The sequence below is a fragment of the Berghia stephanieae genome, chromosome 7, assembly GCF_034508935.2.
Source record: "Berghia stephanieae isolate SIO BIC M18660-M18661 chromosome 7, UCSD_Bste_1.3, whole genome shotgun sequence".
NCBI classification, from domain to species: Eukaryota; Metazoa; Mollusca; class Gastropoda; order Nudibranchia; family Aeolidiidae; genus Berghia; species Berghia stephanieae.
The window spans coordinates 57,198,199-57,214,806 of record NC_088366.1 but is presented as its reverse complement, the minus strand read 5'-3'; the positions used below and the strand labels follow the sequence as shown (position 1 = coordinate 57,214,806).

General features: G+C 37.5%; 1 protein-coding gene across 1 annotated transcript in view; it reads left to right on the top strand.

The window, feature by feature from the left end:
* The first annotated feature begins 4,539 nt into the window (after window positions 1–4,539).
* The window catches only part of LOC144976594 (uncharacterized), a 29,186-nt gene continuing 17,117 nt past the window's right edge, over window positions 4,540–16,608 (top strand). The window contains exons 1-2 of the mRNA XM_078920888.1: window positions 4,540–4,549; window positions 5,233–5,343. Of these exons, the coding sequence (XP_078777014.1) occupies window positions 4,540–4,549; window positions 5,233–5,343 (121 nt within the window). The remainder of the gene's footprint in view (window positions 4,550–5,232; window positions 5,344–16,608) is intronic.

Sequence of the window (16,608 nt, the reverse complement as noted above, 5' to 3'; positions counted from 1 at the left end):
AGAAAGGGCTGCTAACGGCCAGGTGCTGATTTTAAACCTGAGTCTCTCATGTAGTTCCATATCTGAAGCAGACGTCGGAGGTCATCTTCCGCCAAGCTGATCTATCTCTTGCCAATTCTATTAAAGCAGCGCCACCTTTCTCAGCTTCATCTGTCCAAGTTCTTATCCCTTTCAAATACGTTATTCTTTGTCTTATTCCTCTTATTCTTTTTCCATTCATCTTTCCAGTCAAGGCGAGTATTTCCAAACCAGGGTGGCGGATAATGTGTCCTAAAAATTCCATTTGGCGTTTGATGATTTTTGTTATCAGTGATCTTTATCTGTTTGCCATTTCTAAAATTTCTTCATTTCTTTTCCTTTCCATCCATGACACCCTCATCATTCTTCTGTAAAACCACATTTCCACTGCCTCCAGTCTTTTAACCATGGTCTTGTTTATGGTCCAGCTCTCACAACCATATAGCAGCACAGACAGTACATAGCAATCCAGGACTTTGATTTTTGTTTTCATGCTAATATTCCTGTTTTTCATAATTGTATGCAGCTGGTTGAATGCATTCTTCGCCATACCTATTCTTTTCTTTATTTCACAATCTGATTTTCCATTGGATGTTACATTGAAGCCTAAATATTTGAAACATTCAACTTGTTGTATTGTTTGTCCTCTGCTTGTTATTACACAGGCTGGTGGGTTATTATTTTTAGATACCGTCATACATTCTGTTTTAGATATATTCAGTTCCAGTCCCATATTTTCACTACTCCTGACTACAACATCCAGTAATTCTTGTAGTTCATGTTCAGATTCTGCCAGTAGAACCGTATCATCTGCATACCTCAGATTTGTTACATTCTTTCCTCCAATACACACCCCCTTCTTATGTTCGATATCTCTTAATATCATTTCACTATAGAGGTTGAATAAATCTGGAGACAAAACACACCCCTGTCTAACTCCTCTTCTAATAGGTGTAAAACTGCTTAGTTCGTTGTCAACACGCATTGCTGCTTCTTGTTCCCAGTACAAATTCCGTAATATTCTTAAATCTTTACCATCAATGTCCAAGGATGATAGAATTTTGAATAGTTTTTCGTGTTGTACTTTATCAAAGGCTTTTGAATAGTCGATGAAACACATATACAGATCTTTATTTACTTCAATACATCTTTCCATCAGCATTGATAATGTGAATATTCCATTTCTGGTACCCTTGTCCTCAACAAAACCAAATTGCATCTCCCCAATTTCAGGTCGTATTTTATTTCTTATTCTTAGTAAAATTATCTTCAAAAGAATTTTTGTGAGGTGGCTCATTAGGCTAATAGTTCTGTGTTGTTCACAATCAACTGCCCTGGCTTTTTTGGTAGTGCTATAAAAATGGATCGTTTCATATCAGTTGGCATTTTTCCTGTGTCATACACTTGATTTAGAAGGTTTGTGATGAATTCAATCCCCCATTCACCCAGGCCAGTCAAGGCTTCAATTGTTATGGCATCAGGTCCTGCAGCTTTTCCATTTTTCATGCTTTTCATGACGTTCCTAACTTCATCTTCCATTATAGAAGGACCTTCCAGTTCTTTTATCATAGGCATTTCTCCTCGATTATCAAAAAAATGTTCTTCAATATATTCTGACCATCTGTTTAGAATGCAGTCTTTGTCCATGATGGTGTTTCCACGCTTGTCTTTGATGCATCCACTTTTAGCACCTGATTTAGTTTTGTTTGTCACTTCTTTGATTTTCTGATGGAAGAATTTGCCATTTTTTTCTTTGCAGGACATTATATAGTGACATTGTTCATTTATCCAGTCTTCTTTAGCTTCGTTGCATTTTCTTTTTATCTGCCTGTTCAGAGTCTTGTATTTTTCTTCCTGATTTTTGGCCTTTCTTCTCTCATTCATTAGTTCTAATATCTCTGGAGTAATCCATTTCTTCTTCTGCAACTTAAGTGTGGTTGGAACATTTTCTTCTAATGATGCAGCAACACTGTCTTTAAACTGCTCATATTTCTCTTCTATATCTGTTAGTTCTCCAAGCACTTCAAACTTGTTTCTTACTGATAGTTCAAATTTTTCTTGTATCTTCTGTTCCTCCCGGAGAATGTCTAGTTGGTATTTAGGTTTAGCCTTTGCTCTTTTGCAGATTTTCAATTTAACTCGTATGGGGCATAGCACAGGTATATGATCGCTGTTACAGTCAGCCCCCGGCATAGATTTGGCATACAAAACCGAGTTTCGGAAACGTTTGCTGATGAGTATGTAATCTATTTGGTTTCTCACTCCATCTCCAGGACTTTTCCATTGTGGTTTGTTGACCAAGTATTTGTGATTGTCAGATCTGAGTAGGGTAAGAGAATGTGGGTGAAAAGCTTATTTTTTCAAAGACTCTAGTCTGTGCGGCTATTTGATCTTCTGGTATGACACTCGCTTTCGGATCGGAAGGTCCTGGGTTCGAGCCTCGCTCGGCCGATAGTTAAGTCCTCGGAATGACTCTTTACTCACATTCTCTCACACTATTCAGGTGTAAAATGAGCACCTGGCCGTTAACAGCGTTGTGTCTGTCCGCAAAAAAAATTGTAATATCGCCAAACATGCATAATGTTTCGTTCTACACGTTAAGTGTTGTTGTTGTCTAGGGACCCTTTGTAAAGCGCGTTGAGCACGTTTAGTGGATATTTCTCTATAGATAGTATGCGCTTCGCTATAAGAAGCTCATAACATTGCCATCCGGAAGTATAACGGACCAATACAAAAAGCTGTGTGTATCCATGACCGTTTATAGTCGGGTTAATATGGTTCAGTGAGCATTACTCAAAAAACAATAACAAAGACCTGAGTGACGTCATCTTCGAACTATCTATATCAAGGCTCAAGTTTTGTTTCTGTTTTTTGTTTTACATAAAATATCTTGTAAATGCTAAAACCGATTAGATTATCTAAAGAATACATTAACACAATCAGAGAGCCGTGGGGGCGACCTCAAGCCTGGGATCGGGAAACAACTAACGAAAGAGTGATACTGGAAAGGCTTCACATTGAACAATACAGTAATCTGCCTTGCTCTGGACAAATGCTCTGGACAAATTAGCGGAAGAGTAGCGTCCCTTGATTGGACGTCACCCATAGTCTGTGACGTAGGCGGAAAAGTTATTTAGATGAGAACGTCATGCGCACAACCAACATGACGTTCTCTATCTAATAACTTTTCCGCCCGTGAAGTCACAGACCATCGGTGACGTCCAATCAAGGGACGCTACTCTCCCGCTAATCTCATTCCCTATTGTGGCAATGTTAAGCTGCATTCTCTGTTTAACAAGAAGCTAATTTGTTGTGTAAATTGTTCTGTATACATTCTGCCACGTACTTAAGTTAACATTTTGATTTTTTATTGGACTCATCTTTCAAATTGACTCGTTTGAAAGATTTTTGACAAGGTGAAGGCCATTTAAATCGATCGATCTTTGAAGCACGAATTTTCTGGCCAAATTTTTAAATACGATTTTTTCCTCCAGAGAATGCCAATTATTTAGTTAAAGGATCAAAATAACTGAAAATAAATCCATTACAGTATTCTCTCTCTCTCTCTCTCTCTCTCTCTCTCTCTCTCTCTCTCACTCTCTCTCTCACTCTCTCTCTCCCTCTCTCCCTCTCTCTCTCTCACTCTCTCTCACTCTCTCTCTCTCTCACACTCTCTCTCTCTCCCTCTCCCTCTCTCTCTCTCTCTCTCTCTCTCTCTCTCCCTCTCTCTCTTTCTCTCTCCGATTAACGTGTCTAAATTCATTCAATCCAGACTTATAATTTAGACTTCAGATTCAATATTCAGTATCAAGTTCACTCAAAAACAAAAAAAATCCCCAAAAAAACTACATTGACGTCTTTTGTGTCAAAACTGTCTCAACTTGTTGTGTCACGTATTCTTCAATTACAGGAAGCCTCAACTTTCCCTATCCGGGGGATTTATAATTTGTTAACGGATATGCTGCCAAGGTTGGCCACGGTTCAAATTACCCTATGAGGGCCAAGATATGGAATGGAAAAACAAACAAACAAACAAACAAACAAGACGGCAATGATAGCGAATAATCCGTGGTCTGTCTGATTTTGGAGAAAAAGTTACATTCCCCGCGCACTGACAAACATTTGTGACCCTTCGCCTCAAAACGGTATTAAATCGGGTTGGTTAAGATGTTGAAAATTGAATTTATAGCTTGAAATATCAGACTTGTGTTGAGATTATATGATTTATTGAGGAGAATAACAACCATATTTTAAGGTGCTAATGCCAACAATTTATATTTTTGACCAGTCTAACATTTACTTCGGCTTTTAAGCATCTGGTTCGTTCCGACATAATACCATTTTGAGACGATGGGTCACATTCTTGTTTTGTTTTTGAAATGTGCGCCGGTCCCCGATAGGATAAAGAATTGAAAAATGAAAAAAAAAACTAACGATCTTAGACATTAAGATAAGATAAGATAAGATAAGATAAGATGAACTTTATTAATCCAAAAACAGGAAATTACATTATGTTTTTACATGACTCAAGGTAAAAGATAAGATATTTAGCAGGATAGATGATTATACAACAAAAACAATAACGATGTATCAAAGCTAGTTGGGATTTAGTACCCTAGAAAACATTCAGATCATTCATTCTCAAACTCGCACTTATATTTATGTTCTCCCTCATTAATTAAAGATGTCAGAAATAATGGTATTAATAATAAATGGAGAGCATTAAAACTACATAACTAAATAATTGACATTTGATAATTCCTAATACGATTCAATAGTCTGATGTCACGCCGCCCGGCAACGGCGGCCATCTTGGTCTAAACAAAGAAAATCATTACTTTTTATTTTTCATGCTGGCTAGAACTTTTCATATGCCTTGTGATCAGAATGTGTAAAGTCAAAACATGATCAAATGTGTGTGGTTTTTTTTTTCTCTGGATACGCTTTATGCTCGCCGGAGAAATATTTCATACGGGCGTCCGCCATTGTTCCGATAGGTTAGAGCCAGTGTTACTAAGTTATCATGCGTCATTAGGAAGGAAGTGACGTTACGACTGTTGAAGAGTATTGCAGCGGGTAAGAAAGATTTGTTATAGCGTTCTTTGTTTGCTTTTAAGAAGGCAATGATAGCAAATAATCCGTGGTCTGATTTGGAGAAAAAGTTACATTCCAAGCGCATTGATTAAACATCTTTGTTTTTCTTAAAATATGCAGCCCCACCCCCGGCGCCTCAAAATGGAGCAGGATATGGAATTGAAAGAAAAATAAAGCTGAAGGTGTTATTAGATTCTAACAAGAAGGCAATGATAGCGAGTAGAATCCGTGGTCTGTTTTTTTATAAAAAGTTTTTTTTTTTACATTACATTCCCTGCGCACTGATTAAAAAAAAAAAAACAAAAAAAAAAACAAACAAAACTTGAGCTGTTATATAGATAGAGCAATATCGACTAAACGTGCTCAAAGCGCTTTACAAACATCTTTGTTTTATAAAATATGCGACCCTCCCCCCCCCTCCCCTCAAAAAGGTATTATGTCTGGGGGGGGGGTTGGGGGGGGGGGGCGTGACTCGGTGTATGTACTTTGCTTCGTAGCCGAATGTTACTGAGTTTAACTATCCGCCGCGCTACGTGGATTTGAGTAAGTCACCTCGCCCTAGCTCACATACGGCGCTGCATTGCGGCCGACGCCAGGGCTATTCCAGTTTTCCCTTGGAATACCAAGACATTGTGTGACCGTACTCGGGTGTAAGACTTTAGTTCCTAGCCTTTAACAACGTTCTCTCTGTCAAAGATGAAATGTATCATTGCTTAACAGGCGCCATGTCTCGTGTTATATTGTTGAGTGTTGCTGTTGGCTTCTTGTCGGCTATGTGGTCTAGTGGTATGACACTCGCTTTCGGATCGGAAGGTCCTGGGTTCGAGCCTCGCGCACAGTTGAGTCCTTGGAAAAGGCTCTTTACTCACATTCTCTCACCGTACTCAGATGTAAAATGAGTACCTGGCCGTTAACAGCGTTGTCTTTGTCCGAAAAATTGTAATATCGCCTAACAGGCGTCATGTCCTGTCCTACATGTTAAATGTCGCTGTTGGCCAGGGACACCTTGTAAAGGGCTTTGAGCACGTTTAGTGGATATTGCGCTATATAAAAGCTCAATTTTTTTCTGTTTCCGTGTGTTTTGAATATATTCTTTAGCATTGAGCTTTTTTTTATTATAGCGCAAAATCGACTAAACGTGCTCAAATCGATTTACAAAGTGTCCCTGACCAACAGCAACACGTAACATGTAGAACGAGACATGATGTATGGCCATATTACATTATTTTTTCGACAAAGACAACGCAGTTACACCTGAGTATGGTGAGAGAATGTAAATAAAGAGCTTTATCCAAGGACTCAACTCTACGCCGAGCGAGGCTTGAACTCAGGACCTTCCGATCCGAAAGCGAGTACCATACCACTAGACCACATAGTAGTATTCAATCTATATTATTGCGCCATATGTGACCCATCGTCTTAAAACGGTATTATGTTGGAACGAACCAGATGCTTAAAAGCTGAAGTAAATGTTAAACTGGTCAAATATATAAATTGTCAGCATTAGCACCCTAAAATATGGTATCCATTCTCCTCAATAAAACATACAAACTCAACACAAGTCTGATATATCCGGCTATAAATTCAATTTTCAACACCAACCTGACTTAATACCGTTTTGAGGCGAAGGGTCACATATATTTTAGCTCGAGGCATTCGCGTTGTAAACATTTTCCGGCTAAAATGAAAAAGGCATTTTGTTAAAAAAATATATATATATAAAAAAAAAAAATATAAAAAAAAAAATTTAAAAAACGACGGGAAAGGAAAGGCGTTATCTTCTCATCTTTCAAACGACCTCCTTGTTCCAGACGATGTTGTAACATCTTACAGCTTAATTGGTTTGTAAAATTATTGGAAATGAATATTACTGCGAACAAAGAAATTTAACTGCAATAAGAAATACGTTTGGGAAAATCGCCATTTTTGGCCAATAATTGCAAGTCAAGTTAGATATATTCAAAGATACGTTTCTTTTTGTCTCGAGGAAATCTCTCCCTCTCTCTCTCTCTCTCTCTCTCTCTCTCTCTCTCTCTCTCTCTCTCTCTCTCTCTCTATCTATCTATCTATCTATCTATCTATCTCTCTCTCTCCATCTATCTCTCTCTATCTCTCTCCATCTCTCTCTCTCTCTCTCTCTCTCTATATATATATATATATATATATATATATATATATATATATAATGTTTGTCTCTTTCTCCAGCGCTTAATTGGTTTTTTAAATTATTGGTAATGAATACTGCCCACAAGCAATTTAACTGCAGAAAAACGTTTGGGAAAAACGCCATTTTTTGGCCAAGTTATATTCAAAGATACGTTTCTCTCTCTCTCTTTCGCTCTCTCCCTTTCCGCCACGACAGCATAAGATATCGTCGCCTAGGCGCATTCCACGAAGTAATATGGATAATTCATCAAACAAGATGAGATGTCTGATGCCCACAGGAATCACCCACGTTGGCCAAGTGAGCAAATTGGAGGTTAATAATCTTACTCAAGGAAAAAAAAGGAAAGTGCCTGAAGTGGGACTCGAACTCGGGAACATCCGGGTCACAGTGCAATGCCTTAACCACATGGTCACTTCGCCTATATATAAATATATATATTATTGTTTGGGACTCGAACCCGGGACCTTCCGAGTCACAGTGCAATGCCTTAACCACATGGTCACTTCGCCTATAAATAAATATATATATATATATATATATATATCTTTCCATTTATTCATATATGATTGATATTATATATATATATATATATATATATATATATATATATATATATATATATATCGAGTGTTGGTGGGTACTCGTAGGTACGAAAGTGCTCGATAATGATGGTTAGAGCTAATATAAAATATAAATTGTCACTCACATTATATGGCCAAGACGTTTGTTTCAGAAACGAACGTCTTGGCCATATAATATGAGTGACTATTTATATTTTATATATATGTATATATATATATATATATATATATATATATATATATATATATATATATATATATATTATTGTTTGTCTTTGTCTCTAGCGCGAACGCCCACGCCTCCTTCTAACTGTCCCTCTCCAATCTTTACTTCCCGTTCGGTCAAGGAAGGAGTTGCTCAAATTTCCCCAATTCTTGACAAATGACACGTCGGTCAAGACAGTTTGGGGTGAAGCTCTGTTTATCCCCTGTCTAGCAACTCGATGCAACACTCCATTCCGAACATCAAGAAAAATAAAACTAAAAAACAAAAACAAAACAAAACAACAAAAAAAAAAACAAAAAAACACAGGAAAGGGCAGACAGTCCGGAAACTCAGAAACCCTAATCCGACCTCGATTTGTCCTACCACGAAAACACAACGGAAGAGTCAATTTAGATACGCTTTGGTGGGGTGATTGGGGGTGGGTGGGTGGTGGCGAAAGGTGGATAATGATGAAGTGAAAAAAAAAACAAAACAAAACGCAAAACGCTAGAGAAATATTTTTGCAAGTTTTTCATCCATCTCTCTCTCTCTCTCTCTCCCTCTCTCTCTCTCTCTTTCTCTCTCTCTCTCTCTTTCTCTCTCTCTCTCTCTTTCTCTCTCTCTCTCTCTCTAATACATATATTATATATATATATATATATATATATATATATATATATATCCCATACACACACACACAAACACACACACACACACACACACGCATACACATGCTGGGAGCAGCGTGCGCGCGCGTGGTTGTTCTCTCTTTCTTTCTCTACACCATCTGTCCCATTTCTATCTCTTTAACTACAATAGGCCTAATTTATTCATCTAGTACATCTCCCGATAACACAATCTATCTACCTATCTATCTATCTATCTATCTATCTATCTATCTATCTATCTATCTATCTATCTATCTATCTATCTATCTATCTATCTATCTATCTATCTATCTATGTATCCATCCATCCATCTATCTATCTATCTATCTATCTATCTGTCTATATGTCTATCTGTCTGTCTGTCTGTCTGTGCTGTCTGTCTGTCTGTCTGTCTGTCTGTCTGTCTCTCTCTCTCTCTCTCTATCTATCTATCTATCTATCTATCTATCTATCTATCTATCCATCTATCTAATTCATATTTACCATCCTACCCCTATTCACAGCATCTCTTTCCCCATCCATTTATCTGCACAAACCCATTTCAATTCTTATCTTTATATTATCTCGTATCTACGAATTATACTTTTTAACCTCCCTCCCTACCCCCCCCCCACCACCCCCACCACCACCAACCAAGATGACAGAAGATGTCAACGCACCCGAATTAGATTGGGTATTAGCCATTCTCTACCGCTTAGGCCTCGTTGTGGGGCCCTGTGGTCTAGCGGTATGACACTCGCTTTTGGATAGAAAGGTCCTGGGTTCGAGCCTCGCTCGGCGCATAGTTAAGTTGAGTCCTTGGAAAGGGATAATTAATTATGTCAGATCAGACCTGCATATTTGAACACGTCGATTGAAACCGATGCGAATTGAGTTTCATTGAAACCGGTGCGAATTGAGTTTCATTGAAACCGGTGCGAATTGAGTTTCATTGAAACCGGTGCGAATTGAGTTTCATTGAAACCGGTGCGAATTGAGTTTCATTGAAACCGGTGCGAATTGAGTTTCATTGAAACCGGTGCGAATTGAGGTTCATTGAAACCGGTGCGAATTGAGTTTCATTGAAACCGGTGCGAATTGAGTTTCATTGAAACCGGTGCGGATTGAGTTTCATTGAAACCGGTGCGAATTGAGTTTCATTGAAACCGGTGCGAATTGAGTTTCATTGAAACCGGTGCGAATTGAGTTTCATTGAAACCGGTGCGAATTGAGTTTCATTGAAACCGGTGCGAATTGAGTTTCATTGAAACCGGTGCGAATTGAGTTTCATTGAAACCGGTGCGAATTGAGTTTCATTGAAACCGGTGCGAATTGAGTTTCATTGAAACCGGTGCGAATTGAGTTTCATTGAAACCGATGCGAATTGAGTTTCATTGAGGTCTGATAGGTAGTGATACTAAAATGTTGGGTGGGGTTCCTGACCTCCCATAGTGGGCAGGGAGGTACTTGCTGTGTCTTCTATCCCCTATTATATCTTCCAACTTGCTTTCTGTCTTTGTCTTGGAATGAGATTACTTGGTTTTGTCCTGGCCCTGGCCTGAGTCCTAGCTGGGAGTGAAACAGTCAAATGCATAGTTATTGTTTTGGGAGATGATATTTTTTTCCTTGTAAATCATCTCTCTGTTATGTATTATTGTTATTTTTAATGTATAATGTAGGCATTTGAAATTATTCCTCTTTGTTGGATTTTGTGCTTGTGTCCGGATGAGACTTATAGGTGATCTCAAACTAAGTACATTGATGGTTTGCTCTTGGAATCTGCATCTGATCCCTAGTTGTTCCCAGTTCCCCTTTGTCTTCCTTTCTCTTGGGTGCTTTAATTGTAATTCTAGAACTTTTTACTATCCCATTTTCTTCCTTTATACTGGCTCTGATATAACCTAAATGTGTTGCAAGCGCCGTAAAAACAAACAAACAATACCAAAATGAATCATGAAAGAATATTTTTAACACGTTAACCAGGAGGTCTGAGGGTTCAAACCCAAATCTAAGTAGGCTGACTCTTTGAGGGACAATTTTTTCTGGAATTTTTCCTTCTGATTTGTCTGCCACTGTTTTTAAATACGCCTTTCATATTTTTTATATTAGACCTGGGCCTGCTCCCAAAATTCACAAACCGAAGGGCAAAATTATTTGCGCAGTTCTCATTTTACAAACTCCCATTGATTCAGCATGCTCTTTGCGCTTAGTCTTTGATGCTTCATTTATTCCTTCGACAGGAATTCCTTATATGTGACCCATCGTCTCAAAACGGTATTATGTCGGAACGAACCAGATGCTTAAAATCTGAATTAAATGTTAAACTGGTCAAAAGTTTAAATTGTTGGCATTAGCACCCTAAAATATGGTATCCATTCTTCTCAATAAAACATATAAACTCAACACAAGTCTGATATTTCTGGCTATAGATTTAATTTTCAACATCTTAATCAACCCGACTTAATACCGTTTTGAGGCGAAGGGTCACATATGACAACGAATTTATTGTCATTTCAAAGAGTACAAGTCTCCTGCAAGGCGTCATTTCGGTCCCAGCACTATTGCAATATCCGTCACTGCCGATAGTTAGGCACTCCTCCCACCTGATTGTTTTGTTTTTACAGGTTTTACGGCACTTGCAAAACGTTTAGGTCATATCAGCGCCAGTAAAAAGGGAGAATATGGGATAGTAGAAAGTTCTGGAATTACAATTAAAGCACACAAGAAAAGGTAAGACAAAGAGGGAATGGTATAAAAAGGGAATTGGTGTAGCTTCCAAAAGCATACCGTCGATGTAGTTTGAGATTACTTAAAAGTCTCATCCAGACACAAGCACAGATCCCTACAAAGAGGAAATACATACACTCAAATGCTTCCACTATAAATTCAAAACAACAAATATAATAATACATAACAGAGAGATGATTTACAAGGAAAAAAAATATCATCTCCCAAAACAATAACTATACATTTGACTGTTTCCCTCTCAGCCAGGGTATCCGGCCAGGGCCAGGAGAAAACCAAGTAATCTCATTCCAAGACGAAGACGGAAAGCAAGTTGGAAAACAGATATAGGGGGATAGAAGACACAGTAAGTACCTCCCTGCCCACTATGGGAGGTCAGGAGCCCCACCCCGCCAAGAAATCTCATTCCAAGACAAAGACAGAAAGCAAGTTGGAAAACAGATATAGGGGGATAGAAGACATAGTAAGTACCTCCCTGCCCACTATGGGAGGTCAGGAACCCCACCCAGCAAAACCAAGTAATCCCATTCCAAGACAAAGACAGAAAGCAAGTTGGAAAACAGATATAGGGGGATAGAAGACATAGTAAGTACCTCCCTGCCCACTATGGGAGGTCAGGAACCCCACCCAGCAAAACCAAGTAATCCCATTCCAAGACAAAGACAGAAAGCAAGTTGGAAAACAGATGTAGGGGGATAGAAGACACAGTAAGTACCTCCCTGCCCACTAGGCCTCACGCCTGAATCGAGCTATGAAATGTGTCAACCCCAGGACAAAATGGCGTGGCCAAAATTATTATGTGTGACCTACCTTCTCTAAATGGCATTATGTCGGGATGACTCGGGTGCAAAAAATTGAATTTATTGACAAAAACATAAAACTTGGGGCTTGTTCCATTTTTCATGTTAGAGAACGAAGACAATTTCTCACAATGCAAAAGCTCAAAAAATTGGTATTTACTATCAATTTAATTTTAAAGTCACTTTTCCGGGTCCAATTCATCCCGACATAATACCGTTTCGAGACGAAGGGTCACATATCACCTTTCCGACCACTGACACTGGTCAACATCCCGCGTTTTTAACACACTGTCAAGATGTCATATAACTGTCGTCAAAGAGGATCGTTTCATTTCTTGAAATGATATGTTTTATTCCATTCTTTGAGCGGAAAGAGGTTTCGCGGGGCACCGTGACCCCAGGGTTGAGAGGAAAATTGAAACTCATTCAATCCTAGAGATTTTTGCTACTTTTCAACATTGAAAAAAATGTATTAAAATGAGCATGTACATAATAATAATAATAATAATAATAATAATAATAATAATAATAATAATAATAATAATAATAATAATAATAATAATAATAATAATAATAATAATAATAATAATAATAATAATAATAATAATAATAATAATAATAATAATAATAATAATAATAATAATAATAATAATAATAATGAAAATAATAATATATAATAATAATAATAATAATAATAATAATAATAATAAATAATAATATAATAATAATAAATGGCATTTATATAGCGCTTTACCCCGTTGTCACAGGCTCTAAGCGCTTTATAGTGATATAAAACAAAACATATTACAGTGAAACAAGTTTGATGGAAACGTGATACGAATTCAATTTAACAACAACAAAATATGAAAATAATAATATTGCAACATTATGACGTAAAAAGATAAAACTTTAAGCGAGATTTGAACGTTGTCAACGAATCCGAGCATCTCACGTGTGATGGGAGAGAGTTCCAAAAATGGGGGGCCGAAAATTGAAAAGATTGTTCACCTCTCTCCCTCCCTTTCTCTCTCTCTCTCTCTCTCTCTCTCTCTCTCTCTCTCTGTCACACTCTCTATCCATCTATCTATCTATCTATCTATCTATCTATCTATCTATCTATCTATCTATCTATCTATCTATCTCTCCCTCTCTATCTATCTCACTCAATCTTTCTCTCTCCTCTTGGTCTCTGTCTCAGTAACTCCCTCCCTCTCTCTATCTCATAATATAGATAGTTTTATTCATCTATCATTAACATGTAAAAACTAAATACATTAACGTCGATGCTACGCCTATAATTTGTCTCAGAAAAATGTAATAAATAGACGTGGGGTAAAAGTAACCCGGCTAAACTATGGATATAGTCGGTGTTAGGGTTGAGTGAGTCAAGGATCTCACAAAATTGTTGCAAGAGTGTTATTTTTCTTTTTTACGGGTTATTGAGCTTGAAATGACAAAAAGTGAGTTACTTCCTGCTTCATGATTGCTTTTAAGTTGAAGGTAATATCCTCTCTCTCTCTCTCTCTCTCTCTCTGTCTCTCTCTCTCTCTCTCACACACACACACACACACATACATATATACACAACATCCACACGCACATACGCACATGTATTCTCTTTCTTCTGACCCCAGACATTCTCTATGTCTTCCACACCCATACCCACAAACAACCGCATATTATTCTCTCTATCTCTCTCTCTCTCTCTCTCTCTCTCTCTCTTTCTCTCTCTCTTTCTCTCTCTCTATCTATCTATCTATCTATCTATCTATCTATCTATCTATCTATCTATCTCTCTCTCTCTCTCTCTCTCTCTCTCTCTCTCTCTCTCTCTCTCCCGTCACTTTGGAAATAGTTTCCTTTTCATTGCTTATCATGATTATTATCATTATGGGTTACAGAAGCCAAATTAATGTTAAAATCCCATATCTTTTACAGACATTAATCACTAATATATAGTAATATAATATTGGTTTAAAAATTAACACAGTGGATCAACAACCGGTTCAGTTATGTGTAGCGCGCGGGCAGACTAATCATGGCTTAAAGCCATAATTATAAGAAATAGACGACGACGACGATAATGATGATGATGATGATGATGATGATGATGATGATGATGATGATGATGATGATGATGGTGGTGGTGGTGGTGATGGTGATTAAATAAATAAAATAAAATAAAATTTCCTTTATTCATCCCATAGGGGAAATTGTCTCTAGGGTCTATTCCAAGGGAAGACTGGAATAACCCAGGCGTCAGCAAATTGAGTTGGGGCGAGGTGACTTGCTCAAGGCCACACAGCGCAGCGGCGGTGATCGAACTCGGCACCTTTCGGATACGAAGCAAAGACCGTGCCGCTGAGCCCCTACCCCTGATGCTGCTGCTGCTGCTGCTGCTGATGATGATGATGATGATGATGAGGAGGAGGGAGGAGGAGGAGGAGGAGGAGGAGAGGAGGAGGATAATGGTGATGATGATTAAGAAGAAGGAGGAGGAGGAGGAGAAGAAGAAGAAGAAGGAAGAAAGAAGGAAGATGAAGAAGAAGAAGAAGAAGAGAAGAAGAAGAAAGAAGAAAGAAGAAGAAGAAGAAGAAGAAGAAGAAGAAGAAGAAGAAGAAGAAGAAGAAGAAGAAGAAGAAGAAGAAGAAGAAGAAGAAGAAGAAGAAGAAGAAGAAGAAGAAGAAGAAGAAGAAGAAGAAGAAGAAGAGGAGACGTTAACCAAAATGAAATCCTTCTTTCTACAATGGAAGAGCAAGATCACAACATCCTTACGAGTTGATTTCGAATCCAATGCAGGATTAGAAAGAAAAGTGAGAATAAAATGTTGTCTTGAGGTCATTTAGTACTCAGGTGTAAAAGAGACTAGCAGTTTGTACGTGAATAAAGCATATGCTTGCAGGTCTGTATATTTGTCCTACATGTTAAGGGTTGCTGTTGGCTAAAGACCCTTTGTAAAGCGCTTTAGTGGACATTGCGCTATTCATATGCTCACGTTTATTTTCTTTGGGGGTTTTATGACGCTTGCAACACTTGTAGGTCATTTCAGCGACAGTAAAAAGGAAGAACATTGCATGGTCCAAACATGTTTAGACATACAACTGAAGACACGCGAGAATAAGTATGACAAAGGGATACGGTTCAAATAGGGAACAGATGTAGATTCCAAGAGTACATCAAGGTTATTAAGTCATATAAAATCAAGTCATTTTCTGTTTCATTTTAAAACATATGTTTATTTATTTAATTATCTATTTATTTACTGATTTATTTATATAATTCGTTGTTGTTTTTTTTTTGTTGTTTTTTTTTTGACTTTTTAATTTATCTTTTTGTGTGTTTTTTTTTTTGTTTCTTTTTTTTAAATGTATTTATTTATTTATTTATTTATTTATTTATTTATTTATTTATTTATTTATTTATTTATTTATTTATTTATTTATTTAAGGTCAATATACCTCTACCTGTTTATTGTCGTATTTAAAAGACGGAGATAATTCTAAATTGGCAAAGCAACGACAAACTTTGGGTGTCTCCCATTCCTGAGGTTAAAAAAAAAATAAAAACAAGAGTACATCATCAGTGTACTAAGTTTGAGGTCACCTAGAAGTCTCATTTAGATATAGCACATGATCTCACTAAGAGGAATACTCTCAATTGTTTACAAGTCATTACATGTTCAAAATATAATATGTGACCCATCGTCTCAAAACGGTATTATGTCGGAACGAACCAGATGCTTAAAAGCTGATGTAAATGTTAAACTGGTCAAAAATATAAATCGTTGGCATTAGCACCTTAAAATATGGTTGTCATTCTCCTCAATAAATCATACAAACTCAACACAAGTCTGATATATCTGGCTATAAATTCAATTTTCAACATCTTAACCAACCCGACTTAATACCGTTTTGAGGCGAAGGGTCACATATACAGGCGTACATAACAGAGAGATGATTTACAAGACAACAATATATCTCCCAAAACTAACATTACACATTTGACTGCTTCACTCTCATGCCAAATACTCCGGCAAGGGCCAGGACAAAACCCAAGTAATCCCATTCCAAGGTAAAGACAGAATACAAAGGAATGAAGGATGAGAAAGAATAAGGAGAGGAAATGGGAGCACGTGGAGGATTAGGGCAAAGAGGAGGAGACATTATCCAGAAGCAACAACCCCCTATTTAAAAGAGAAGAACAATGGCAGGGCACCCTGACGAGGTCAATTCGAATCCATTTACAAAAGATTACAGTTGTCTCGTGGCCAATCGAAAATAGCGGAATTAAATCTCAATGGACATTGTGAAATAAAGTTCTTGAAGAAAATAATGGGAGTGGATTTTGTAAA